Source organism: Epinephelus lanceolatus, chromosome 1, assembly GCF_041903045.1.
Source record: "Epinephelus lanceolatus isolate andai-2023 chromosome 1, ASM4190304v1, whole genome shotgun sequence".
Classification (NCBI taxonomy): Eukaryota; Metazoa; Chordata; class Actinopteri; order Perciformes; family Serranidae; genus Epinephelus; species Epinephelus lanceolatus.
This window is the reverse complement of record NC_135734.1, coordinates 42,034,104-42,061,259: the sequence shown is the minus strand read 5'-3', so window position 1 is coordinate 42,061,259 and position 27,156 is coordinate 42,034,104. Positions and strand designations below refer to the sequence as shown.

Sequence of the window (27,156 nt, the reverse complement as noted above, 5' to 3'; positions counted from 1 at the left end):
AACATGTTGCTGGCAAAGAACACAGGCCTTTGAAACAGGCAGAGTCATAATGGGCACAGGGCTAGCATTTATAGTTTTCAGTAAGATAATTATGAAATGCCTGTTTTAAAATGTGTACTATATTCAGTGTTCAACTCTTTTTCTCTTGGTTTCTCTATGCCTCACTGTATTGTTGTAGCATATCACAGAACAACATGCTAGCATATGTCAGACGCTGTACATAATTACCCATGGAGCTCTGACTCCTGCAGGAAAGATGTCTGCACTTGTTAGCAAGAAGAATACAAATGTGCCTATTGGGCTATTCCTTGGCTGTAAACCAAACAAAATGGAGAGCCAGAAAATGTGAATGAAGTGATTTGTAAGCTTTGCATTAACCATTCTGAACTTAAGATGGAAATGCCTCAATTTTTTGCTTCCATCTTGAGACTCACCGTCCAACAGAATATGCAAGTCCGCCACCGACTGTCACCCATGGCAACAACGAGCATGGCTGAAAGCAAAATTATTACTCACTCCACAGTGGTTCCAAAAAGAGGAGCAGCTTCAGTAGTGTGGAATAAACTGTGGTGTCCTGAATGTTTTATGAACAGCCCCGGACTTCTCAGACTCTTTTAGTGAGTTACCGCTCAGAGGGAACTTATTCAGCGGCTCCTCTGGCAGCAGCGCAGCATCTCTCCCTCTCCTTTCTCGCCATGTGCACACAGGAGTCGGTGTCGTCAAGTGATTTTGTCATAAAACTCATAAAAATGTAAATCTACTTGACCCTCGCTGCTCAACAAAATGACATATGTGAATATGCCCTAGTTATAGTAGCATAACAGCCTGTCACAGGTTACAGCGTGATGATTAGAGGAGATATGTTCGAGCATAAAGGTCCAGGTGGAAAAAAGAACAATCAAAAATCAATCATTTAGCAATATCATCATTGCAGGAATTCGAATACAGCACAACTCTACTTTGCTTTAAGTATCACAGTATATTGAATAATGACATCATGATACAAATCATATCGCCAAATTCTGTCTAATACACAACCACAGTGGTAGCCATACTGAGAGACGTGAACTTCTACCATGCTACACATATTTTTGCAGACTTTCCTTCCTTGTTTTGTAACATTATATTTACCATAATTTTTGAAGCTAAACAAAAAAAAACAAAACAGAAAAATATTTTCAGAAACACATTCTTACTAGAATCATCCGTCTCCTGCACTCCTGGATGACACCATGCAGAGTTCCTGGTTTTGGTGAGGCCCCCCAGCTGTGCCTTTGCTGCAGGAAGTGTGTTCAGAAACCTCCACTGTCTGTGAACGTCAGGGTTTGGATTCCTGTGGGCTTTCCTGTGCTGAAAAGAGTGGCCTTTATTATGCACAGGTGTGAGTGTGTGTGTACAGTATATGTTTGTGTTGTGTGCATTTGTGTGTGCTTATGCGTCGCGTGTGTGTAGAGTCACACCGAGGTCTTGGCAATTTCTCATGCAGGGAGATTTCTGCTGAGTGCACATTTCCACTTTGGTTTAGTCAATATTCTGCCTTTTAAAGAAGAGCTATCAATAGCACTTTCCGCCATCAAGGTGTTAAGACTGTCAGCACATCCACCAGATCTGTCAGCAGTTTTAGAATAATATTGCCAAAATTACTTTGCGATTGTTATTGCAGAAATATGGGTTTTTCTTAACACTGCAATGACAGCACATCAGCTCGTTACAGCTATTAGGCTCAAGGCAGCATTTCCCTCCTGTGAGTTTTATGCGCGCTGCAGTGTTTGATGCCAGCATTTACTTCTGACTTCACTTTTTACCCCTTGACAAATAGTTTTCATTAAAGGCTTTGCATGGAGCCTCGGCAATGAGAAGATTAACACAAAAGATTCCATGACAACGTGACATGTATGCTTCTGTTTTGTGTGCACAGAGCTCTAACCTTAGAGAGTCTAACTTTACTTCAGCTGTTTTTCCCCCTATCATCGAAGTTACTTTTTGTTCGAGTTCACCTTTCCGCCCTTTTGCAGCCTTGCAGAACTTTAGACTTTTGCCCTTGTGAAAAAAAAAATCCTGTAATGTAGCTCACAGAGCACATTTATTTTTCACAACCACTTTTTTTGAAGACCCCCTCACCTTGTTGTACTGGCCTCAGTTGGATGTGCTGTGAAGCAAAAGCAAAAGGAGATACTGTGAAAACATTAGCAACAAATTTGAATACAAACATAATGAGAAGCCACAAAGCAGGCACTTTGAGTTCTAATTACTGTCTCTCATGTACAGAAGAACTTCAGGCGGTAACACTGGGTGCATTGTGGGAATAGCTCAGTGTGAGGAGTGGGCAGTTGTTTGTGGAGATTTATGACCTGAGGACAAATAGAGCTCCATCAGTATGGTCAGCACAATGCCTGTGCAGTTATAAAGAACAGCTATGCTCATGAGAGACCAGGGGGCAAAACAGGTGGAGCTATGGCAGGTAGTACTGCCCTGGCACAGTAGCTGAAGGGAATGGACACAGATGGAAGTGCGAGATTTGCATTCAGGCAGCCTCTGCTTTAGGCTGTGCTCTGCCCCAGGCTATGTCATTTGCATTGAAAAATGATTCCTGCTTCTTTCCCTGAGCTATATGACTCACTAGGGCTTATAGGCACAGATAAGTTGTTAAGGGATGCGCAAAGATATGCCTGGATCGATTGCTACACTGCTCAAATCACTCACGCCTGACATGAATGCATACAGTTGGGCACACAAGCTGTATATCGCCATTCTTCTGGCTCCACTCTTTTTCCACACAGGCAATTTTAATGACAAGGGATCAATTTATCGTAAGGAGTGTGTTGACAAATAGCTCTTTATATTGTTTTCATGTGGGTTGAGATCGTTTTTGTTCTTGAGATTGAGATGAATGATGCAGCATCATAGAGAATGCGATGGTGTAATACTTTACACTCTTTTGCAGCTTGACATCGCAGCAAAACCAAATAGCTACTATCAGTAGCTCTAATATGACATGTTGGCAGACCGTTACGTCTATTCCCAGATATGTACTGGGCATTTATAGCACAATAGGGAGAGCATGGCACAAACACAGCCAGAACTAGGACTATATTTATGTAAGGTTTATAATGTTTAGAATTCTATACTTGTTATATTTGCATACATAGTTATATTTTACAGTTATTTAATTTGTTGATTAATCTGTGGATTATTATCTCTATTAATTGATTGGTCTATAAAATGCCCAAGAGAGCGTCCTCAAATGTCTTGTTTTGTCCACAACCCAATGATGTTCAGTTGACTGTCACAGAGTAAAGAAACCAGAAAATATTCACATTTAAAGGATCAGTGTGTAAGATTTAGTGGCATCTAAAGGGGAGGATTGCACATTGCAGCCAGCTGAAACTTCTCCCATATGCCAAGTGCGAACCCCTGGTTGGATTCCTTCACTGTTCATTGTTTTGGAGGTTTTTTATTGAGAGCTGAATTATCCGCAGGGGTCTCTTCGTCTCAAAAACACAGAATGAAGCTGTTTCATGTAAAGATATCAGTTTTTTTCTGATACTGCTAATCGCGGAGGGGCCGATGTAAAAACACAGGCCCAATCTAGAGCCAGTATTTGGGTTGCCCGTTCTAGGCTACTGTAGAAACATGGTGGTGGAAAGAATCTGTGGATGAGGACCTGGGGCCTCATGTACAAAGGGTGCGTACGCACAAAAACGTGGCGTACGTCCTTTTCCACGGCAAAGTTCAGATGTATCAAGAGTGAAATGACTGTGGAAATGTGCGGTGCCTCACGCCAACTTCATGGCTGGTGTACGCACGTTTCTACAGCTGTTGATCCTTTGGTGACACTTAGAGGTGATGCTGGGAAACTGTTATAATAAATAAATGTGAAAACAATTAGTCCCCAAGAGTGCACATCAGAGACACATGAACAATTAACACTGATGAACAATTTATACACCCACGTGTTTGCAATTAGATGAATGGATATAAAAGCATGCACAAAGTGGTGCCAAAAATACCGTTAACAACGTTTTAGCAGTATTTGCTGCATTGGTTCCCGAGGGCAATCCTTCCCGAACTGTGCGCAGAGCTGCGGCCGACCTTGGAGCGTGATACAGCGAGGAGCCATGCGCTGCCTGTATCCATACAGGTGCTGACCACACCGGGACTCCTAGCAACACAGGCATCCCGGAGGGAGCTGGCCGACCGATCGGGACTGTGCCAGTCGACCCTGAGCCGAGTCATGCCAGCTGTGTGGGACGGAATTATCCGCATGTCAGCCAGGTATATCAAATTCCCATATGCAGCTGAACAGGCCAACATTAAAGCGCAATTTGCAGCGAGAGCCGGTTTTCCTAATGTTATCGGAGCTATCGACTGCACACACATTATAAAAGCGCCATCGCAGGATGAATTTGTTTTTGTCAACAGGAAGCATTTTCATTCGATCAATGTACAGACCATATGTGATGCGCAAATGCAATTAACCAACATTGTGGCGAGGTGGCCTGGTTCAACGCACGATTCATACATTCTGAGTAACAGCATGGTGATCATACACAAATGAAAACATACTTATTATATTTTATTCCATTTCTGCCAGTATATCTACTTAAATCCTACAAACAGGACCTTTAAGGTGCTGGATTTAGAAAATTAACACTTTTTTGTCTAAAAAAAAAAAATTCTCAAACTGATTAATCGATTATCAAAGTTAGTTTGCATCTAGGCAATTAATTGTTGCAGCTCTAAGGAGAGTAGAAAATCAGATCTCTTGTTTGTTCAGCCTATTTCTCTGAGACATAACTTCGCTTAATAAAACATCAGTATGAATTTGACCATTTCCTTGTTCAGACATAGCCTTCCTCCTGTTTTAGCCAGATCCTGATTTAAGATCTTGTTTGCTCTTTTTCCTTCCTCACTCTGTTATCTTTATCTTTATTGGTCTAAAATAATCAGCTCTTGAAATAACTGTAAGATTCAAAAGAAAACTCATAAATGAGCCTGCACAATTTCAGAAATTTGTCCCAGTGATCAAATATAAGTCTCAACTCTGTATTTTAAATGTTGAAAAACCTCTGGGAGGCCTAGGAACACAGCAAAAGAACACCTGCTGATTTATTCTTTTGCTCCTTATTTGTCCTCAGGAGGGGGTTTGGGAGAAACTGAATCAGAATCAGAATTTATTAATATCAAAATTAGAAGCTAACTTATATCTGATGAGACAAAGAAAAGACTATTATTTTCCCCTGGGACTTTTCATTGTGGACCAGATTGGAGACAAGACTGCTGGGGTTTGCTGAAATAGCTAAAGAAATTCAAAGTCATTGTAGAAATATTTTTTTTCTGATTGACACTATCTAAATTATTCTCATGCAGTGAATCTTGCCTATCAGTATTCTGTGTATAGATGCTCCAAACTACCGACTGTGTCTTTTCGAGCCTTGTTTACTCTGGGCATACTTTCCTTTCTTTCTGACTCATAGTACACGGTTCACCTGGTGCTGTGCCTTACAAGAAAAGATAATGGTTTGCAAGATCGTTGAATACAGATAGTCTACTTCCATTGCCTCTCTAATGTAGTCTGCCAGGCTTTCGCCTCAACGGCTCCAAATTTACACCATTTTGTGTACATTATTTTTCTGCAATGTCTTGTTTGTTTGCAAGTTGCCCATCACTCTGAGCTGCTGCTGCTGGTGCTGCTGGCATTGCAAGCTTTGCTGAGGTGTTAAGCAGGGGGACGGATTTAATTAGTGTAGATGGGACTCTCCTACACACTGGATCCTGTCATATTATCAGTCATGTGGGGGAGGACAGTCCCACATTGGCAGCATCAACACAGGCCATGTGATAGCTGTGTCAACAAGATTTTCCCCTGTGATGTCAGCCTGTTTTTTTAATAGCTGGTTCAGGGCATGTTTTCATTCAAAAAGCCAGCGGTGATTATGGTAAGCCGCAGGCATGACACGTAATGATTTGACAGTGCTTGGGGGCAAGTGAAGTAACTCAAGTAACAAATGGTAGGTGTGATTATATTTCTTTTGAACACGTGGATTTGCAAAAGTTCTGAATAAGTAGATCAGCGCAACTTATCCCATATACAGTTGAAGTTGTCACTTTTAGCACAACTTGTTGGGGAAAAGTCCTATGTGCGTAGAAATGAAATAAAGTACACGCATAAAATAAAATAAAAGATAAAGAAAGCACTCAGAGAGCCCGTACTAGCAACGCTGGACAACAGCCCAGATGTCAGAGGAAAATGTACATTTCATACGTATCGTACCAACACTTCTAAACTGACATTGTCTTCGGGAGGTGGAGGGAATGGCGTTATGCCTTCAGACCACTGTTTCGAGACCAACAAATTACCAAACTGGTTGTTTTATAGGGACCCTGTTGCAGTTTTACCCCCCAAAAGTGTTTGTTTTTTACCAAGACATCGCTGCTTTTCCAGCGGCCATTGTGTTCCACAAAACTAGGTATCTTAAGCCAAAACGTGATCTTATCCAAACCATAGCCAAGTGTTATTTGTGCCTAAACATAACCAAGCTTTAACAACAGCATTGTTGAAATGTGAAGTTTCAATGTATCCTCACCATAATAACGTAGAAATGTAACATAGCCGTGGTTTGCAGCGACAATGCCAATATTTTTTTGCCGATTGTGTTGTGGACAGTCCTCTAAATGTGTTTTTTGGTATTGGAAAATGTTGTGAAATATTTCATCTGTATCTGACCCCACAACTGCATCAAAATACACAGGCCTTTCATGTGCTGCATCATTTTTATTCAATCCAGTGGAAATTGTGAAAAACTAAAAATTACCCCAGCACAAGGCTGAATAATTTAATAACATAACAATAAATAAGACTAATATTTGATCCACACTGAATATTTGCTGTGTACCAAGTGTAATACTTGTTGAAGCTTGTTCATATGAACATGTTATCTTGTTCTTTGGCCCATGCCCTCACTTTCCTCCAAATTTCAATTCCTGGGTGAAGGTAAAACTCCACAGCTGCCCGTATGGAAAAACAGTGTTCATGCTTCCAAAAAAGTTCAAAAACATCACAGTAATTTGACAGCAGCAATATGTGCTCCGTCAGACTTTAGGGAGTGTGCATTTGCATGCTTGGATAGCGGAGAACTATTTTGACCCCCACCTCCAGCCTCTCTGCCTCCCCTTCCTCTCACTGAAATTAACTCGTAATGAGGCACACAGCACTCGGTGTTAGTTTAACTGTGCCAATATTTGGGTACCTTCCAGGGCCTCAGCAGCAGCAGCCGAGCCCAGTGCCTCAGCTCCTTGTGTGGGAGAGGAGCTCCAGGGGCTTCCTGTGGCGCCGCCAGCTAAGGAGAAGCCGACTGATTCAGGAGACCGCAGGAAAGAAATTGTCAAGGAAAGCTCCGGCTCGAGGGACATCTCCAAAGGTACAGAACTAAATTATATTGACAGGGAAGTGATGCACCTTATATTGTAGATCAAGGGTTCAATTTCAGCCCAAAAAAGATTAAATTTAAGCTTGCCTTGGGATTCAGGCTCATTCCATCTATGTATTATAGTGTTCACACTGTGGACAGATGTGTTAGAAAACCAATTGGGCCTCCACAGTTGCGTAAACAGTACTGTGGACCACACCACAATGACACTGGCAGTATAAATCGAGCACTAGTATTGTGTTAGCACTGCACATCGCATCCCTTGACCTTGATCAAAGGTGGCAAGAGCACCATATTACAGGCCTACGGTCGTCTTATGGTTCATTGATTTCTATGGTGAAAGACGCCAGGCTCACATACCTATGTATGGACACATCCATGTGCACAAATACACGGACATTTGAACTCGTAATGACACAATAAGCACTGGCTCTTGCACACATATTCCCTGGCATGATTTGATTTCTACACAGACATGACATGAATCCAATTAATTCAGGATGAGGATCAATAGAGAACCATTTCCATGAGGGAAAATTGCTTTTGGATTTCGACTCAGTCAGCAGTGCTGCAGTTATTTGAAGGTGGCTCAGAAATGAGAGATGTAAAGGAGCCCTGCAATGCTGCACGTTTTTTTTTTTTTTTTTCATGTCCCACTCCTCTGATGTATTTTCACACACAGGCCTCTGCTGTCATTTTGGACGTGTACAGTATATTTAAACTAACTGAATAATGAAATTAAACCGCTCTCCTGGATATCTGAAATTATAATAGAGATGGTTGAAAAAGCAAGGTAACTTAAAACAAAGTAATTTAATGTGACTTCTGTTCTGATCTTACTGCAATGCTGCATTTTTGTTTTCTCATTCAGGACTCTTTCCTTTTTGTTTTCAAACACCAGATTCCAGGAAATATTTTGCATATTAACCTGCTGTGGAGGGCAAATTTGTTTGTGTAGAACGCCTCTGTTTCAGTTTGACCAAATGTACTTTATGTGGATCATTATGAATAATTATTTCCTGTTTGTAAAAGCAATCATGTCCCTTCACTCCTCCGCTGCAGTCCAGGCACGTTTTAATGGTGTTATCTGACATTGATTGCCAATGCTTTGCTACGTGTTTTTTTCTCTTTCACATTTTTAACGACGAGGATATGTTCATAATAGCGGTGTCTTTTCCTTTTAATATCCTTCGGTGTCATTGTGAACTGTGGGTGAGTTTATTGGGGTGTCATTGTGCTGCTGTAGAGAAAAGTTAAATAAAAGTAAGTAAGAAAACACAGTGGGAAACTTCTGGTTTACCATGTTTGAAATAACAAGCCATGTTCCCAAGAGGCCCAGTCACTTTGCAGATATGCTGATAGTCAGGCTGATAGCCCAAATCCAGTTGTTTTCTTCTCTATTCTGAATCCTCACTGAATGCACAAGCATAGGAAAGTGAGCGATATATAAAGAACATTTGTGTAGCTAATCCTCTTTTGTAGCAAAACAGTCGCTCTTTGTTCATCTCCTGGATTGTATCCAAGGTTATTTCAAGTTTTTGGGCTGAACTCTGCTGAATAATCCATGACAGAATACACATCTCCAATCAGATTAATTGAAAACAGTGATTGTTGCTGTTGAGGGCTTAGGCGAAAGTGTTACAGACAAATCACAGTTTAAAACCAAATCAATAAAGCTCACTGAGCTAAATTAGGCTGAAACACTCTCAAAGCAGTTAATGACAAATCCTGCTGAGCGTGGAGACAGAATGGGTCAATAGCTCAAACAAGCTGGATGCAATCATGTTGCGTCACACGGACAAAGCCATTATGGCAATATGCGCAGGCGACGTGCCAGATCTCCGCGAGGAAGTAAGACCTTTAAATGCAAAGGATACAATAAGTATGTAAATACTCAAAGGCTGTGCAAATTCCTAACCAGAGGCAAGAAGATCTGGCGTCTTTTATCTGTGCTGCTGTGCCAAAAGGATTCAGGCAATGTAGTTTGGAGCCGTGTGTGTGTATATCTTTGTGTGTGTTGTTTTTTGGGGGAGAAATGTAAAAGACTGATCTAACAACAGGAGGTGCAACTATCAAACAGAGAGGGAGATAAAAGATAGAAGGCACCACTCTCTTTCTATTTAAAAACACTGTTTGTTTACTTTGATGCTGCCGGATTTCTTTGCCAGCTTTATGTGTGGCTAAAGCTGAGCCACAGACGGTGGAGGCTTCAGAGGTGATCTATGATGATGTTCCAAGCGAGGACCCCCTCTCTCCCGACGAAGGTTAGTAGCTGCGACAGAATTATGTTTGTTTAGGATGTTTATTCCATTCCTAAGTCTTGATGTGGAGCCTCTGATATGGGATATGTGTGTGTGTTTTTTGCAGATATGATCTATGAAGATGTTCAGAGAGACAGCGGTCCCCTGGATGCAGACAATGGGTGGAGCTCCAGTGAGTTTGAAAGCTACGACGAACAGTCTGATAACGAGGCCAAACAACCCACACGGAGCAAGGTACTATTAGCGAGTGTGTGGATGCATGCTCTGTGTGTGTGCTTATCTCACACAAACCATCATCTCTGTTTATTTTACATGACCGGCCAGGTTGTTTTGGTTGGTTTCCAGCACTTTAAAAATAATCAAGGGGAATATTTCATCCTCCTGCTCCTCTGTCGCAGTCCTCTTTATTAATGTATAGAACTGGAAGGAAACTATAAAGAACATGAAAAATGTATAATAGGCTGTCTAGGCCTTAAACTTTCATTGTGGGATGAAAGTAAACAAGAGGCATTTCTGTGTTTGAAAAGCCTCAGATCTCTTTGCCTCTCCTCTGCCAAGGATGCTGCTCATCAGTGCTGTGCGGCGCAGCTACGCAGTGTCAGTCTTCCACATGATGGCACTGTGTGCACATTCACACTGTGCTGCATTTCCTTTACGCTTCACCAGCCTTTAACGTGCATGCACCTATGCAGGCATAGGGAAAATCCGGAGTCATACTAATAAAAAAGTATTTTGCTGAGTTGAATCATTATTAATGTATAGATTTATACCTACCATTGCATATTTTTACACATTATGTATGGGTATAATTCCATTGTAATCCAAGGAAATCCTGAGTTAAATTAATGCTTTGAGAAATGAGTGGACCAAAGGGAAAAAAATGTTTGTTGCATCAGGACTGAAAATGAGTTGCTCAGGTAATTACAGGAAAGTGTGGTGTGAAAATCCCCCACTCTCTTGGCGTGGTTGTCCCAGGCAACAAAAGGAAGGATTCAGCTGCACTGGTTGAACTATTAATATAATAAAGTAACCTTGACTATTAGGGCCCGACAACACTTTCCGGCTTGCGCAGCCTTCATCAGAAACACGTAGTTTTTAATTAGTCCTGCACGATTAATTTTTCACCAAGTGTACCTGAAGTTTTCCTCTTGTTCAGTTCACTGCTTAATTCGAGCAGCCTGGGAGAGCTGTGACAGTTTGCTTCTTTAATAATTGCTCTAAACTGCCTGCACCCCTCTCCCCCTGCTCATCCTCCTTTAAATCAGCGTCCATTAGTCTCATACAGTGTAACCTCTTTGACCAAAGCAGCGCTCTGAGCCTTCACTGTCTATGCTTGTGATTAATTCCCAATGTTGCTTAGCTTGTTTTGCCTTGATCACTTTGCCTCCATTTCCCCTTTTCTATTTCCTCTCCCCTACTTTTTCCGTCTCTCTTTGCCTTTCATGGCCAAACGCAACTCGCCCCCACCACCCCTCATGCCCCGCCTGTCCCTGTCCAACACCTGTAGCTCTCTCCTGAAGTACGTCGGCTGAGGGAACGCTGTGCCAGGACCAAACGTGAACTGGCCATGAAGCTGTCTGGCAAGCACAACTATGACATCAAGGTATATCACCAGCAGCAAGCGAACACAGCTATATCACACTGTTTCTTCGCAGAGCTCAAATCACTCCTCTAGATGTTTGTCAACAGGATTGATGATCACCCAGAGCTGAAATATGCTGCGCTGTGTGCTCAGCTGACTCAAAGGCTTAACTGACTCTGCACCATCCTTCCCTGCTTTCCTTTGGACTGTGACTTTGCTTTGAGACACTCTGTCGGCCTCTCTCTTTTTTCCCCTGCCTGGTTTAATATCATGACGCATTTATGGGACACATGAATTATTAAATAATATTCTGCATATTTACTTCCATAAACACCAGTGCAACTTGCCCCCAATTAATGACCTACTTTCCTGAAGTAGAGCCATTTAAAAATACTACCACCGTGTGTGTATTCTTGGTCTGTGGAGTCATGCCCGGGGTGGAGTTTGTGGTCAAGTGAATTCTCCCACACTGAGCAGTGCAGCTCTGATGTGGAGCTCACTCTGTTACCATAATCTCCCCATGATATGCTCATAGACTCTCTGATTAGAGGCTGTACAGCGACCCACAGGGAGTCGCAGATGGCGAGATTCATGATGAGCCCACCGAGCGCCACTTCTCTCCATCGCTCTCCAGAGGAACACCGTAGGTTATCAAGTCTCCGCAGCGTGGCACACTCCCCGCACTCTAACACTCCTCCGTTGTTTCTGTGTGCTCCTTCCAACCAGGTTCAGCAGCTCATGAAGGCGGCGAGAAGCGGAACGAAGGATGGGCTTGAAAAGACCAAGATAGCCGTCATGCGAAAAGTTTCCTTCCTGCAGAGGAAAGATCAATTGGGTAATGCAGGGAAGTCTGAAAACTTTGTAAATGCTGGTCAGCTGGCTTTTTGGGATGAAAGTTAAACTATTTTGAATAATGGGTTTTGGTTATGAAGTCTGGGCTTTTACTCCTTACAGTTGACTCTTTGAATTATAGGCAGTTGCTTATGTGCAAAGCTAGCCAAGCCAAAGTAGAGTTTGAGGCAGATAGAGTAGAAAGTCTTCTCTTTATACAAATCTCTTCAGGGAGAAATGAAAGCACTGTGAAAAAGAAAGATCCAGCTGATTATAACCATAATAAATAAAACAGGCAGGCTTTCTCAGTTTTAAGACAGACAATGTGGTCAAGTTCAGTTTTTGATGTGTGAAAGAGAGGAAGATGAAGCAACTCATGCGGTACAATATAGGTTGTTATAGGAACCTTTTGTCAAACAACAGCGAGAGATTACCATCCATTAATGGAGTATCGAGCAGCTCCATAAACCATAGATACCAGACCCACGTCTCAAACAAATCTCCGAGCCATCACAAAGAGGTAAAGAGGCCAGTGCTGCTATTTTTAGGTGTTGATCGAGGGAAATCTGCGCAGCATTATATTTCTTTTCCACCAATCCTCTGTTATCATTCCAAAGTCTTTAATTGGAACTGTGAAGGCTTTTGGTATCTGTGTCTTTATGGTTACGGGTGAAGTTTTTGAGACTGTCGAATGTCTTTGTGCCAATGCAGAGATGAATATGTGTTGGATCGTGTTTTTCCAGACACACTTCTGTGTGCTTCCTTTACTCCTACAGAGATACAGTATTGTTTTGAAAGTTTTTTTTTTTTCCGAAGGCCTCTCACTCTCACGTCTTTCTCCATAGCTCGCTCTTTCTCTCTCGCGCACTGTCTCTGTTTCAGAGTATAGAAATCTCTTCATATTTTCGAGGTAATAAACTTAGTGTGTCGCATTGTGTCTCCAGCTGCAGTGAGATCTGAAGGCTGCCTCTCTGTTTTTCCCTCTCTGTCTCATTCTGTCACACACGCACACACACACACACACACACACACACACACACTCACACACACACAGCCTCTTTCTCTTTTTAACCTTTCTGTATGTTTCTCCTTTATTTCGGAATGTCTGCAGAAGAGGAGGACGATGCAGGATACCTGGATGTTGCTGTGTCAGAACTGAAGCATCCTCCCCCACAGCTGAGCCCCATGCCAGAGGGGCTGACCAGCCACCAGGTGCACCTGACACTTTTTGCAACCATTTCTTCCTGTTCTCTCCAAACTGAATGTTACTATTATTTAGAAACATAGACTGCACCTAAAGCAGAACTGCGGTATTTTTCAACCTGGACTGTAATTTCCAGAGGTGAAAACAAGTCATTGTTTTCCAAATAATGAGTAAGGCTCAAGTCTTTGGACTCAAGTCCCAAGTAAGCGAACAAGCTTATTTTTGATATCATTTAGCAGTGTAACAGTTCACAGAATTCGCGGCTTGGTTCAGTATGATAGAGTCATGTCAGGGTTCGGTATGAATTCAATACAGCAAATACTAGAGTGATTGATTTTTTAATTTTTTATTTTTCTTATTTCATCCATCCATCCTTTTTCAACCGCTTATACAAAGCTGGGTAGCAGGCATAACAGGCTGAATTATCACAGATGTTCTGCTACCCAGCAACGCTTTCCAGTCAGAAGAGATATGTAATCCCTCCAGCGTGTTCTGGGTCTCCCCCCGGGGCCTCCTACCAGGCATCCTGATCATTTCATGTTATTTTAATAAATTCGTTTATTAAAACTAACCTCATAAAGTATGAGCTTTTTTGACAACGACAATGACAACGAGCTAGCTTAGCGTAGCTGCCTCCCAGTGTGTCTCAATGGAGTAGAATACTTTAGTTTGGGGGTGGGAAGTGCAGACAGCATGTTGTTTGTTCTGTCATGTGGGCTGCCTTGCTGAGCACAGTGGCACTGTGAACATTATATTAAAGTAGTACTAGTGTCTTTTTTTCCAGTTGTTAAGTAATGTCACATTAGTTCTTTATGGTTCTCTCCTGCAACTCGACTGGCTGCTGTCAGATTGGTTCAAACAAAGTGGATCTTCTGGGGAATTAGGTGACGACTTCTTGGGAATGAATAGTGTTTATGTTAGTTGATTTAGGAGATAAAGGGAAAGGAATTGATTTGTGGCACACATTTTAGATAACATACTTTAAATAACTACTACATCTTTGGGTTTCGGGGAAGGTATCAAGTGTTTTTAAGTGAAAAGGCTCAAGTCCAAGTGAATTCACGAATCATAGGAGTCCAAGTTGAGTTACTAGTCTTTTTGATTTTGTCAAGTCGAGTCTAAAGTCATCAAATCTGACATGAGTCTGAGTTAAAGTCATGCAACTTGAGTGTGCACCTCTGCTGTTTTCCAGTGTTCTGTGTCTAAGTGACTCGTAGGAACAACCATTTTTTGAATTGGTCCAGTTTTGAGGGACCAGTTTCAAAAAATGGACGATGTAACCACTCTGAGCAGGAGCGCCCGATTATAAATGCAAGCTTTTGCCACTGATAGATTCAGATTCATTAAACGTCAGGGAAAGAACCCTACGGAGAAGTGAAATGTTTTTTTGTACCTTTTTCTTGTTTTGGTCTGTTTTGTGTTCAAGTCTCACTTAAAGGTGAAGACTCACTCTGAAATCTCATGGACTTTTTTACATTCTCGCAATCAGCCTAATTTTCAGCCATGACATTAACAGTCTTTTAGACAAGAGTCAGATTTGCTTTCTGTCCTTGAACACAACAACCAGCAGTCCTCTCTCTAACTCTAGTTCTAGTTCTAGCTCTAACGCTAACTCTAACTCTAACACTAACTCGAACTCTATGTTTTCTTCCTGTAACAAATTACATGTCATGAGATTTTAGACTTCTCATTAGTGAGACTTGGACTCAAAACAGACCCGAGCAAGCGAAAGGTAAAGAAGGTCCTTTCCGTAATGTTTAAAGATACTCAAAATAACAATCGGAGCATTACATTGTAGCCTGTTTCAACACTCTCTCCCAGTGCTGGACCAATATCAAAACTTGTGTCACTCAGACATACAAAAACATGGAAAAATAGAGACCAGGCTAAAAAATACCAGAGTTCCCCTTTAATGTCTAGCATCTGTGTGAACATATTCTGTACCCTGTAGCCTTGAGATAAAGCTCCAGGCCTTTCAGTGTTTTAACACATCTATATGCTCTTTTCTTTTTATCCTGTTTGGAAAAGCAGTGTGTTTTGTAACAGCAGGAACAGCCGTTTCTTTATGTCACAGAAAATACAATGATTCAGAACTCCGACGGAGGCCTTGTTCAAACAGACCTACTCCTTTTTGAGTCTTTTTCCTCCTGTGACAAACACACGATTATAGTGCAATCCATCAACCCTGCACTGCTTAACTGAAAGCATACCGCACACTGCAGCCCCATCATGTCTTCTTAGTGCTAGATTTCCTGACTGGTCTGTTGTCTACGCAGGTTGTCAGGCGCCATATCCTCGGCTCCATCATTCAGAGTGAGCGGAGCTACCTGGAGTCTCTCAGGAGAATCTTGCAGGTGAGCTGTTGAGTCCCCGTTGTCCTCCTCTGCCACATGCAATATCTTCACCATTTAGCCATTATGAATTACGCTAAAAAGAGAAGCAGCGATATCCATCAAATTACTGAGGTGTCTCAGCATAAATAATCCTGATAAAACAGCCGTCCTCATTTCTGCGGTGTTGCGCAGATGCTGAGAGGGAGAGAGAGACTGTCAGGCTGGCGCAGGATGGGGTGCAGCCTCTCCTCTTTAATCTCTCTTTTTAGTGGGGAGAAGGAGACTTGTTATCTCCTCATCACAGAAAAATAAGAGGAGCCTACTGAAATGGAATCAGCAGCAATCAATGGCTTCCTTATGCACTGCAAAATCTTTCACTGTCAAGATACAATACGCTACCTTTGTTGTCGAGTGACACGATTGCGTGTGATACTTGGGGAGGTTTAGCTCTTTTGAAATCTCTCTCGTTATTCCAGCCAAGTGGTAAACGCAGCCTCTCCAGACAGATAACATAAAAAGATGAAAGGCCACAAGCACAATTAGACACTGAGGGCTCTAACCGTCATTATTGCTGTAAAACAGATTGCAACAGTTGTTCATGTTGTGCTGCCCGTCCGTGTTCCTTCAGTTGATGATTCATTTGCTGTGATGGATTTGCGGAAATGAGACTTGCAAAACATCAACAAAAATTACCACTGCTGTTGCTCAGATAGATAAATTTTTGGTGTTAAATAGCGTTTTCATCTCTCACGTTTGGGTAGCGCACAATACCTATACATGTTCAGATTCAAAGACGTCATGTTCACCGGCTTTCACAAAGAATATTGTCCACAAAGAACCTGCCAACTCCCCATGAATGCTGAGTGAAGAATCAATCAATGCCTCTTTCACCACGTTGCTTTTGCATCTGTAACTCTGCTGGGAGCTGCTTTTTGCCATTATTATTCTGGCTTTTATGATTACAAGTCACCTTGAGTTCTGTACATGTTTGCTAGTGGCAAATGCTGTTTTGTGGGTGAATCCTTTGGATTGATGTGCTTCCAGGCACTGTGACTATATTTCCTCATTTTCCTCGATTCATAGAATATTTGTCTGCTACCCCTCAGTTGTCTATTTATGCTGCACTGAAAAGAAGAGACGCTTAAGGAAGGTGGACTGCTGATTCATCTTAAGCATCCACCCACACACACAAATACGCACATACATATCAACAACAATAAAAAACCCAATTTTCTCTCACAATCTCACCAGGAATACCAGAGACCACTGATGGAAGCTGATCCACGCATCTTGAGTCCAAGGAAGATCCGGCCTATATTTTACCGATTGAGGGAGATCACACAGTGCCACTCCATGTTTCAGATTGCACTGGCATCACGTGTGGCAGAGTGGGACAGCAGTGAGAAAATCGGAGACTTATTTGTTGCCTCGGTTAGTGTGCGTGCATGTGCATGTTTGTATCCTCATATCTGTGAAATAGAAATGCAATCCGGAGGCTTATTTGCTGCCACATATATATATATATATATGTGTGTGTGTGATTGTGTGCAATGTTTATTTCTGTCTAACATGCAATCAAAGACTTACATTCAGGGTGAAGGAACTCCTATTTTTCTTGGCAGTTTTATCTAACTGTATAACACAATCTCTGCTACTAGAGTTCTAATGAGCTACAGGCTTTAGTCTGAGCAAACAGGGATAGTTTACCCCAAACATGGAATCAATTACAGCTGTGATGAATATCTCCACTGCATCCAATGCTCTCTGGGATACGTGTTTGCAAATTTTGGCACTAGGACAATAGCGTTCAGTGTGAGTTTTCTGTTGTTAGTCTCTGCAGTGTGCTCATCCATAAGGTCCGCTCATTATTTGCCTATTAGAGGCGCTGATTCGACCCTCTCCCTCTCTGCTGACCATTACAGGGCTGTTCCATTGATACCCTAGGACTTACTATCAAACGAGACCATACTGGGAATGGAAGGTGCAGGGACTGTACTCCTTATTGAGCTGCCCCCTTCTTTATGTGACAATGTATCTGTACCTGCAGGGCTTGTAGTGGTATCTGAGAGGCAGGATCCTGAAGGAGGTTGTGAGCAAAGAGGGTTAATTCCTTCATGAGGTTTGCTAATTCCCCACCACTCCTCAAACTGCCACTATCAGCTGCCTGGTGTGGGTTTAATTGAGGAGCGAGAATAAATGTCTACCGCACCACAGACACACCCCCTCCCACACACACACACTCTTTCACACTCTGCCACCTCATTCCTCTTTGCCCAACCTCTTAAATGGCTCGTGAAGGGTGTTGCGGTAACTGGGGATGGTAAACAAACCAATTTTTTAAAGCACTATACTTAAATGGCCATTTTCTTGCCTCTCTTTACATTGAAATTACCCACGGGTTGCCCTGCAAACAGCACGGTTGACCAAACATTCGAGATGTCAGAAGAAATTACATGACTGTGTTTGCAGATGCCGGTGTAAAGATTATCAAACATGGCAGAGCAGACCCTGTTATTGTAGGGATGTTGTTACAAATTCACATAAATATATGTATTTCTGCTTTCACAGTTTTCCAAGTCCATGGTGCTGGATGTATACAGTGATTACGTGAACAACTTCACTAATGCCATGGCGCTCATTAAAAAGGCATGCATGTCCAAACCAGCGTTTCTGGAATTCCTAAAGGTGAGCTTCAGCCCAGGAGCACAATTTAATTTCTCATTTTTTAAATCAAAGTGTGTTTTAGCCCCTCTGTTTGTTTTCCTTTATGTTCAGCAGATGCTGAATTTAGCAAAGCCCCAAAGCTAAAGACTTTGATAATACATACTGTACTTCTCAGGTTTCCAAAGAGACAGACAAATAATTTAGTGTGTGAAAAGGTGTTTATTTACACAAAATACATAATTGCTGTTTACAGTGGGTTCATGGATGGTTTTAAAGTGTGTCCTGATTTTGTGAAATAGTTTGTCTACAATTTAGTATTCACTAATGTTGGCATATAGATTGAAGCTGTGTCTAACCTTGAAATGTTCAAGACTGAATGCAGGTAATGTCCTGCATTCATGTTAATCACATGAATATTTTCTCTATGACGTTTTTATTCTTTCGCGCCGATGACACCTGTGGCTGGAGACATTATGTTTTGGGTTGTCTGTCCGTACGTCCCATTCTTGTGAATGTGATCTCAAGAACGCCTTGAGGGGATTTTTTTCATATTTGGCACAAACATCCACTCGGACTTAAAGATGAACTGATTGGAATTTGGTGATCAAAGGTCACAGTGACCTCACGAAGCACATTTTTGGCAATAACTCAAGAATTCACAGACTAATTGCGACAAAATTTTTCACAAATGTCTTATACAACAAATGAATCATTTATATCCAAAAGGTCAAAGGTCAACTCTACTGTGACACCATAATGTTTTCAACTCCATATCTCAGGATCAGAAGGGCAGACATTTGGTCAGATACTGAATTGTTGACACTGATTTTAGGTGCCAACCTTGAAACTGTGGTGATTGTGTAGATCCTCTATACTGCCAGGGGAAGATGTGTGTGAAGCATCCACATTTTGGACTTAGTAGCTCTCTTGCAGCAACATATATATTTGAAGTGGTGTCTGCTGTCATGGCAACATATGAATCTTGACACACATGGATATAAACTTTAGCTTGACTTGTTGGCAGAGACATTCAAGCTGTAATTCTAGTTTTTTAGTAAATCTAAAAAAAGCTACCACAAGTCTTTTAATGAAACAGAGAGAACTCTGCAAATGACTGAATGCCAAACAGGCTGATTCACACACAAAACAAAAAAAGGAAGAAATTGCAACATTTCTGGTTAATTTGGTGGTTATGTGAAAAAGTGGAAATTTGGCAACTTCAATCAAGATGCATTTTTCTGTTTACCTAACATTTTGAACAAGAAAAAGTAGCGCCAGGGTGCACGGAGAGTGCCAACGAATTATTTAAATGTGCTGAGTTTAACAATTCCCTGTGCGCTCAGCATTCATGCATGAGTATGGCCTGGATCATTGAGCTGTAGTGCTGATTTACAGAACCAGATCACACAGCTGACAGCCCTGCATGTAACTCCAGATAACATGTGTCCCTTCCTTTCTGTTGAAAGGTTCCTCCGTCTCTCCTGCTGCCTGTTGCAGCTCTCACTCACAATGGGAAGACAAACCAAGTAATAAATTGGCCAGACACAGACTGGAAACAACACTGAATCAATGACAGACTTCATTATGTTGCTTTTAAAATATTGTGCAGGCACTGACTGCATGTACTTGACCATTAGCACGCAAGGCAGATTTCGAGGATAGGGACCATGAAATGAAATTCAGTATTTGAGAACAGTTTGCAGACATTATGATGTAATATGAGAGCTGCATTTGCAGATAAGCCTCTTGGTGAGTTCAGTGTAAATTAGGACTGTAATGGTTTGTGGATTTGTACCGAACTGTCACAGTATGGAGGTCACAGTTCAATGCATGCAGCCACTGCTTGAAAACATGGCATGTAGATTGATGCACGTAAGGCGGAACCAAATTTTAGAAGTGTGAGTTCCATTTGGAAGATGATAGCATGTGATAAGATAAGCACAACAAGCGGATTGTTGTGGGAGTCAGTCACACTTTAGCGAATGAAATCAAACACCAGACCTGAAAGACCCACCTGTGGGTTCTCAGTCAGCTACAGCAACAAAGGAAAGAGAGTTGTGTATGAAACAAGGGTGATGTGTTGGTGTTGCTCTGCTTGTGCACATGTGACTGCATCACCCAAATGTGGTGATCACCAAGATGAGGAATGAATGAGCAATTAGAACCTAACTCTTTATCCCAGTGCATTCAAGCACTCTAGGTGCCAAAGCAGAATGGGAGAAAACAAATTACTGGAGCAATTGGCATTTGCATTGGCATACTGCCACGGTGCAACTAACCGTAACACTCCTCCTAATGCATGAGATTTATTTTTAATTTTTTCTATTTATTTTGTATTTCAAATTTATATCATAAGAGATGCTTTTCAGTTTAATAGCCAGTGACCTGTTACCCTTTGGAAGAGTGTTTGTTCAGTGTTTGTACAGTGTAATACACACATGTTATAATTCATCCTTATTTTTACAATTACAGTAATTCATCAAAGTGGCAAGAGGACAAAATTCTGTTTCAGTACCCAGCACGAGGATTTTGTTTGTCTTTAGCACATGCAGTCCTATCTTTTCAAAATAAATGGAGAGGAACGTATCCTTAAGCATTCTTTTTTTCCCCCCTGCTGTATCGAACTCACACCAAACCGTGACTTTGAAACCGGGGTATTAACCAAACTTGTGTATTGTTACACCCCTAGTGTAAATCAGCTGTTTTTGATTGAATAGAATGATAAGAAGAAGCTGGCAAATTGGCCATTTATTTTTTTGTAAACTAAAATAAGAGTATAGAAACAGCAAATCAGACCATCCAAAAAAATCTCAGGATGCCATTAGGTTATTACTATTGAGACCAATAGCAGAGAGGAATCTGCATCGAGACCAGGTGAAACATGCAACTACTTGAACTGCGCTCTGCCGGTACACACCAATGCAACTAGATGAGACGGTGTATCATTTCTATGCAACAACTCTCTGTATTTTTGTTCTAATTTCCAGCTTTTCAGGCTTATGTTGTGGCTGAATATAATTTGTAGCTCCTTAAAATATGAATGAGGATAGTGAAAGTGAGATACTGGCTTCAGGTGCATTTGTGGTAGTGATGAAACAGCGAAAAAATGAAACACACTACTGCAACTTTTCTCAGCTACGTTCTGAAACAGTTTTGTCTTGTTGCGAATCATTGGTCTGATTTGGGCATTAGAAGTTGTATATGCACATATACAGTGTAGTTTTGCATTATCCAGTTCAGTGGTGAGAGCTTGTGTGGAGGCGGCTGGTACTTTGATGGCAGGACTTATTATTGAGCCTGCTGGAAGAGTCATGGGCCTAATCTAGTTCACATCAGCTGTGGAGGGAAGTGTCCACTTGAGAGGTCCAATGACATATCCAGCCTTGCCCATTTCCCATTTTTCTTGACATTAAAAGAAGGTGTCAAGTGTTTTAACCCAAAATTTACATAAGGGACAGTTCCATCAGCTCCAGCATAAACGCTGAGGCTTCTTGCTTTGCTGATAAGGTTGCCTGGCAACAAATGCAGTTCTACTCAGTAAGGTAGGTGACATTGCCAGAAAAATGTCTTAGAGTGAAAAAGAAAGATGTTCCTGATTCATATATCGCAACTAGATGTATGTCTATTTTTATTTTAGTAATTTGTCAACAACAGTTGGTCACAAGGGTCTGTAAATATATTATAAATAGTCACTAACACATTCAGTTTGTTTCCTGTTTAAGAAAGAAAAAAAAACACAGTCTGCTGTATTTCACTCAGGTCTCGCCCACTAATGGGATCTTAAAGCTTGACCACTCTCCTCTGCAGAGCAGCATACTGAAATTTGCAGCTACTTTCTCAGCCAGTCAGCTCTAATCTTTTCCATTGGTACTAGAATCTACTTTCACTCAGCAGCTGTGAGAAAAACACGACATTGAAACGACTTACCTGAGGTCAAGGAAACCCCCGCTTTACCTTGGGCTTTTTGCCGCTGCCCCACCTGCTCAGGCGTGGCTGATCCTTATTGTGAGCATGCCACTGCCAGTGTCCAGGAGGATCTTGAATGTTTGTTGCTTACCTCAGATACTCATAACACAGTTGTTAGCGCGACAGAGGTGCCAACATTCTTGTGTCATCCTACATTTCTACTGCCAGCAAACTTCAGCCTACTCTCCAGATGACATTAAGGGATGAAGACCTGCGTGGGAGAGTGAGATGCTTTCCCTCTCTCAGCAGAACAGATTTACACTAGAGGTATTCATGTGTCCAGAATTGGTGAAATGGATCTGTGGAAAGCTTGACGTGCGCTGAGGGCACCAGACAGTCAGTGGACCAAATCTACCCAAGAATAATAATACCTGATCCAAAAGCCGTCAGCCTGGACAGGCCCAAACAGAGGGAGGACACCAGCACTGCTAGCAGTATGATCTGCCACCAAGCATTTCTCCCTGCATATCACAGGTCCCTCTCTCAGTCTTTCTACTGCAGTGATTATAAAAACCAGATCAGAGCTGATAGATTGTCCACTCAGATCCATTTGGATATCAAACATATTGACACACAGATTCAAGACGACACAACAGGACCTTAACTGACCTGATTAGAATGAGTCTGATTTGGACCTGACCTGACTCTAGTTTTGATTACTACAAGCCAAGTTAACCCCTGAAGACCTTTAACTTCTTCAGAGTTTCCTCAGCTCCCATGTGAGCAGCCTTTCTGGTGATTGTCTGTGCTGCCTTTCCTTGTTCCATCTCCCCAACTAACCCCAAGCTGTTGGGTGCCTTCTGGCTGGTTACATTAGTTCTCTGCTATTCCTTGTTTCCCTCATGCAAAAAAATATTTTGACAGCTTGTAGTTCCCAATACATTAGGCAAAGACTCATGGCTGCATTGCCTGGTTCTTCTGACCACTTCTTCCTCTTGGTGGTGATACACAAGTCCTACACCGCCACCTCAAAACAAAAGAGCAAGGGTGAAATAGATCGTGAGAAACTGCCCACGCTGAAATTCACTGCAGCAGAATGATTCAGTTTCTGTTGGCATTGGAGAGCATTTTGAGAAAAGGCACCACCAGTCTGTTTGCTTTTGAAAGCTCAGGTTCTGGAGGATCCTGCTGGCTATATCCTCGTGCACGGCTCATGCAACGGCAGGCCAGGCTTTTTTCTGCTGCATTTCTTCTACTCTGACTCAAATACATTTTTTGTCAGCCAGAACAATCTAGAATACAGTACAGGCCAAAAGTTTGGACACACCTTCTCATTCAATGCGTTTTCTTTATTTTCATGACTATTTACATTGTAGATTCTCACTGAAGGCATCAAAACTATGAATGAACACATGTGGAGTTATGTACTTAACAAAAAAAGGTGAAATAACTGAAAACATGTTTTATATTCTAGTTTCTTCAAAATAGCCACCCTTTGCTCTGATTACTGCTTTGCACACTCTTGGCATTCTCTCCATGAGCTTCAAGAGGTAGTCACCTGAAATGGTTTTCCAACAGTCTTGAAGGAGTTCCCAGAGGTGTTTAGCACTTGTTGGCCCCTTTGCCTTCACGCTGCGGTCCAGCTCACCCCAAACCATCTCGATTGGGTTCAGGTCCGGTGACTGTGGAGGCCAGGTCATCTGCTGCAGCACTCCATCACTCTCCTTCTTGGTCAAATAGCCCTTACACAGCCTGGAGGTGTGTTTGGGGTCATTGTCCTTTTGAAAAATAAATGATCGTCCAACTAAAGGCAAACCGGATGGGATGGCATGTCGCTGCAGGATGCTGTGGTAGCCATGCTGGTTCAGTGTGCCTTCAATTTTGAATAAATCCCCAACAGTGTCACCAGCAAAACACCCCCACACCATCACACCTCCTCCTCCATGCTTCACAGTGGGAACCAGGCATGTGGAATCCATCCGTTCACCTTTTCTGCGTCTCACAAAGACACGGCGGTTGGAACCAAAGATCTCAAATTTGGACTCATCAGACCAAAGCACAGATTTCCACTGGTCTAATGTCCATTCCTTGTGTTTCTTGGCCCAAACAAATCTCTTCTGCTTGTTGCCTCTCCTTAGCAGTGGTTTCCTAGCAGCTATTTGACCATGAAGGCCTGATTGGCGCAGTCTCCTCTTAACAGTTGTTCTAGAGATGGGTCTGCTGCTAGAACTCTGTGTGGCATTCATCTGGTCTCTGATCTGAGCTGCTGTTAACTTGCCATTTCTGAGGCTGGTGACTCGGATGAACTTATCCTCAGAAGCAGAGGTGACTCTTGGTCTTCCTTTCCTGGGTCGGTCCTCATGTGTGCCAGTTTCGTTGTAGCACTTGATGGTTTTTGCGACTCCACTTGGGGACACATTTAAAGTTTTTGCAATTTTCCGGACTGACTGACCTTCATTTCTTAAAGTAATGATGGCCACTCGTTTTTCTTTAGTTAGCTGATTGGTTCTTGCCATAATATGAATTTTAACAGTTGTCCAATAGGGCTGTCGGCTGTGTATTAACCTGACTTCTGCACAACACAACTGATGGTCCCAACCCCATTGATAAAGCAAGAAATTCCACTAATTAACCCTGATAAGGCACACCTGTGAAGTGGAAACCATTTCAGGTGACTACCTCTTGAAGCTCATGGAGAGAATGCCAAGAGTGTGCAAAGCAGTAATCAGAGCAAAGGGTGGCTATTTTGAAGAAACTAGAATATAAAACATGTTTTCAGTTATTTCACCTTTTTTTGTTAAGTACATAAATCCACATGTGTTCATTCATAGTTTTGATGCCTTCAGTGAGAATCTACAATGTAAATAGTCATGAAAATAAAGAAAACGCATTGAATGAGAAGGTGTGTCCAAACTTTTGGCCTGTACTGTATATCCTCACCTAAAACATTCTCTGCACTCATATTTTTGGAGGCCATTTTCATTGTTGGAAACCTTGCTAGTTTGCAATACAAGCAAAGAGAACAAGGTCCTTCTGCGAACTCAACTTTCTTGGTCAATCTCAGTCAATACAGCAAGCACCAAGAAATGTGTTGTTTCAGCTGACTACATTAACCATCAACTAAGGCTGCCGCCTGAATATTAAAAAGTTCGAATCATCTTCCAGAGACCTTTCAGTTGACTAAGATTCTGTCAAGTTTATTTATTTATTTTTGTTGGTCCGTGTGCAGTATACTACGGGGGATGTTTTGGTCCCCAAATTTTGCTGTGGAGTGAGTACTCCTTAACCTGGAAATCCAGATGCCCCGCCCCTAGCAAATTTGAATTTGCTCTGCACGGGGATCTGGCCCCAACGAGCAGAGCCTGTTGAATCACCATTGGACCAATCAGATCAGTCTATCAGACAGAGGCAGGCTCTGGGCGGGCGTAACATGATAAGGACAGCGCTGCGCCGTAGGAGTTGAAAAGTAAACAGCCAAGATGGCAGCTGCCCAAGGACCGCGTCCGTTCAGCTTAGCTTTGGAAGACACACTAAGCCAACTACACTTATCTTTTTCCTTGAGAGAGGAACAGAAGACTGCCCTAAAAGCCCTTGCTTCCAGGAAGGACGTTTTTGCCGTTTTGCCAATGGGATACGGCAAAAGCATAATATATCAGTTCGCCCCACTGGCCGACAAACCAATGGGGCTTACTGCAATGAATACGTCACCTTGTTTTTTGCTCTGATTGGCTATCGTGCTATCCAATTGCATGCGACGGCATTTAGTATGCCTCAGTTAGTGCCGCCCCTTGGGTAGGAAGGGTGTATCGGTGAGGGCCAGACCCAAAATCTTTCTAGATTTGAGTCTGGATTTCCAGGCTAAGTGCTCCTCGCTTTCATGCTGCTCTTGGGTACAGGCAGCTGCATACATAGAGTCAGCTGCCCAGAGGAAGAGCGGCTTTGTCCGGGCTGGCTCTGAGATAACGTTATCTTTTGCCTTCTGCTTAGAAGTGGTGAATTTACAGCTCACTGCAACTCAATAAGATACAGTCTCTGGCTATTGTTTGATGTCTAGTGTCATCAAAAAATGTTGCTGCACATTGCCCGTTCTTCTTTAGCATGGTTAGCCTGTCGACTACATTACGTGAATGTAACTGTCATTAAACATCCTGCAGAACCCTGGTCAAACTCTCTAACTCTTGAATACTCATGTTGACCAGCCAAATCTGATTCAACCGATACAATTGTGAGTCGCATATAGCTGTACTGTCAACACCGATTGGATATCTACAAGTCTGTTGACCAGTGAAAATGTGTCTGGTGACGGTGGGTGTGATGGAGTGTTTTTGCTCCCATAAGTGGAGCCCTCACATGTTTGCATCCTGCTACTCTACAAGTTGCCTTTAGAGGCTGTCATAGGGCTCCACTTATGGAACTAGGGTTACAATCCATTTACATGTATCCATGTCCTGGCCTGTAAGCATTTGTAGTTTTCCATAATTGGTTTTAATTCTCTGCTCGCTTTTCTAATAATAAGAAATCATTTTTAGTGATTTAAATTAAGGAATTAGCTCAATACTGTGCCTTGAAAATGGTTTAAAGTTTATCAATTAATATGAGCTTATGATATCCAGTATGTAAGGATATTTGTGACTGTTACTGAAGGTCTATTAATGTGAATGTCATGACCAGAAAATTAGGGGTATTCATTATTCATCTCACTCAGCTGGAAACATCAGATATACTCAAATATTTGATGTTTGAATTTAATAGACCACAACATTAATTTCTAGGAAAACACATTTAGACTGGATCATGATATTACATTTACCAAATTCTCAGGCAATATCTCGTCTTAATATCAATCTAATTTATTTTGTAATATCAAGTGTCAGTTAAACAGATATCCAGCTCTAATCTCCGTGTTTCATATTAAAAGTGCAAAATTAGTTTCCCAACCCTGGGA

At 42.0% G+C, this 27,156-nt stretch overlaps 1 protein-coding gene across 2 annotated transcripts in view; it reads left to right on the top strand.

The window, feature by feature from the left end:
• The window catches only part of arhgef10la (Rho guanine nucleotide exchange factor (GEF) 10-like a), a 169,033-nt gene that overhangs the window by 26,841 nt on the left and 115,036 nt on the right, over positions 1 to 27,156 (top strand). The window contains exons 4-12 of one of the 2 annotated variants that reach the window (XM_033627803.2): positions 7,258 to 7,421; positions 9,599 to 9,694; positions 9,798 to 9,925; positions 11,199 to 11,294; positions 12,000 to 12,108; positions 13,216 to 13,316; positions 15,585 to 15,662; positions 16,893 to 17,072; positions 18,210 to 18,326. In XM_033627803.2, the coding sequence (XP_033483694.1) occupies positions 7,258 to 7,421; positions 9,599 to 9,694; positions 9,798 to 9,925; positions 11,199 to 11,294; positions 12,000 to 12,108; positions 13,216 to 13,316; positions 15,585 to 15,662; positions 16,893 to 17,072; positions 18,210 to 18,326 (1,069 nt within the window). The remainder of the gene's footprint in view (positions 1 to 7,257; positions 7,422 to 9,598; positions 9,695 to 9,797; positions 9,926 to 11,198; positions 11,295 to 11,999; positions 12,109 to 13,215; positions 13,317 to 15,584; positions 15,663 to 16,892; positions 17,073 to 18,209; positions 18,327 to 27,156) is intronic. The other variant, XM_078170616.1, reaches the window with a different exon arrangement.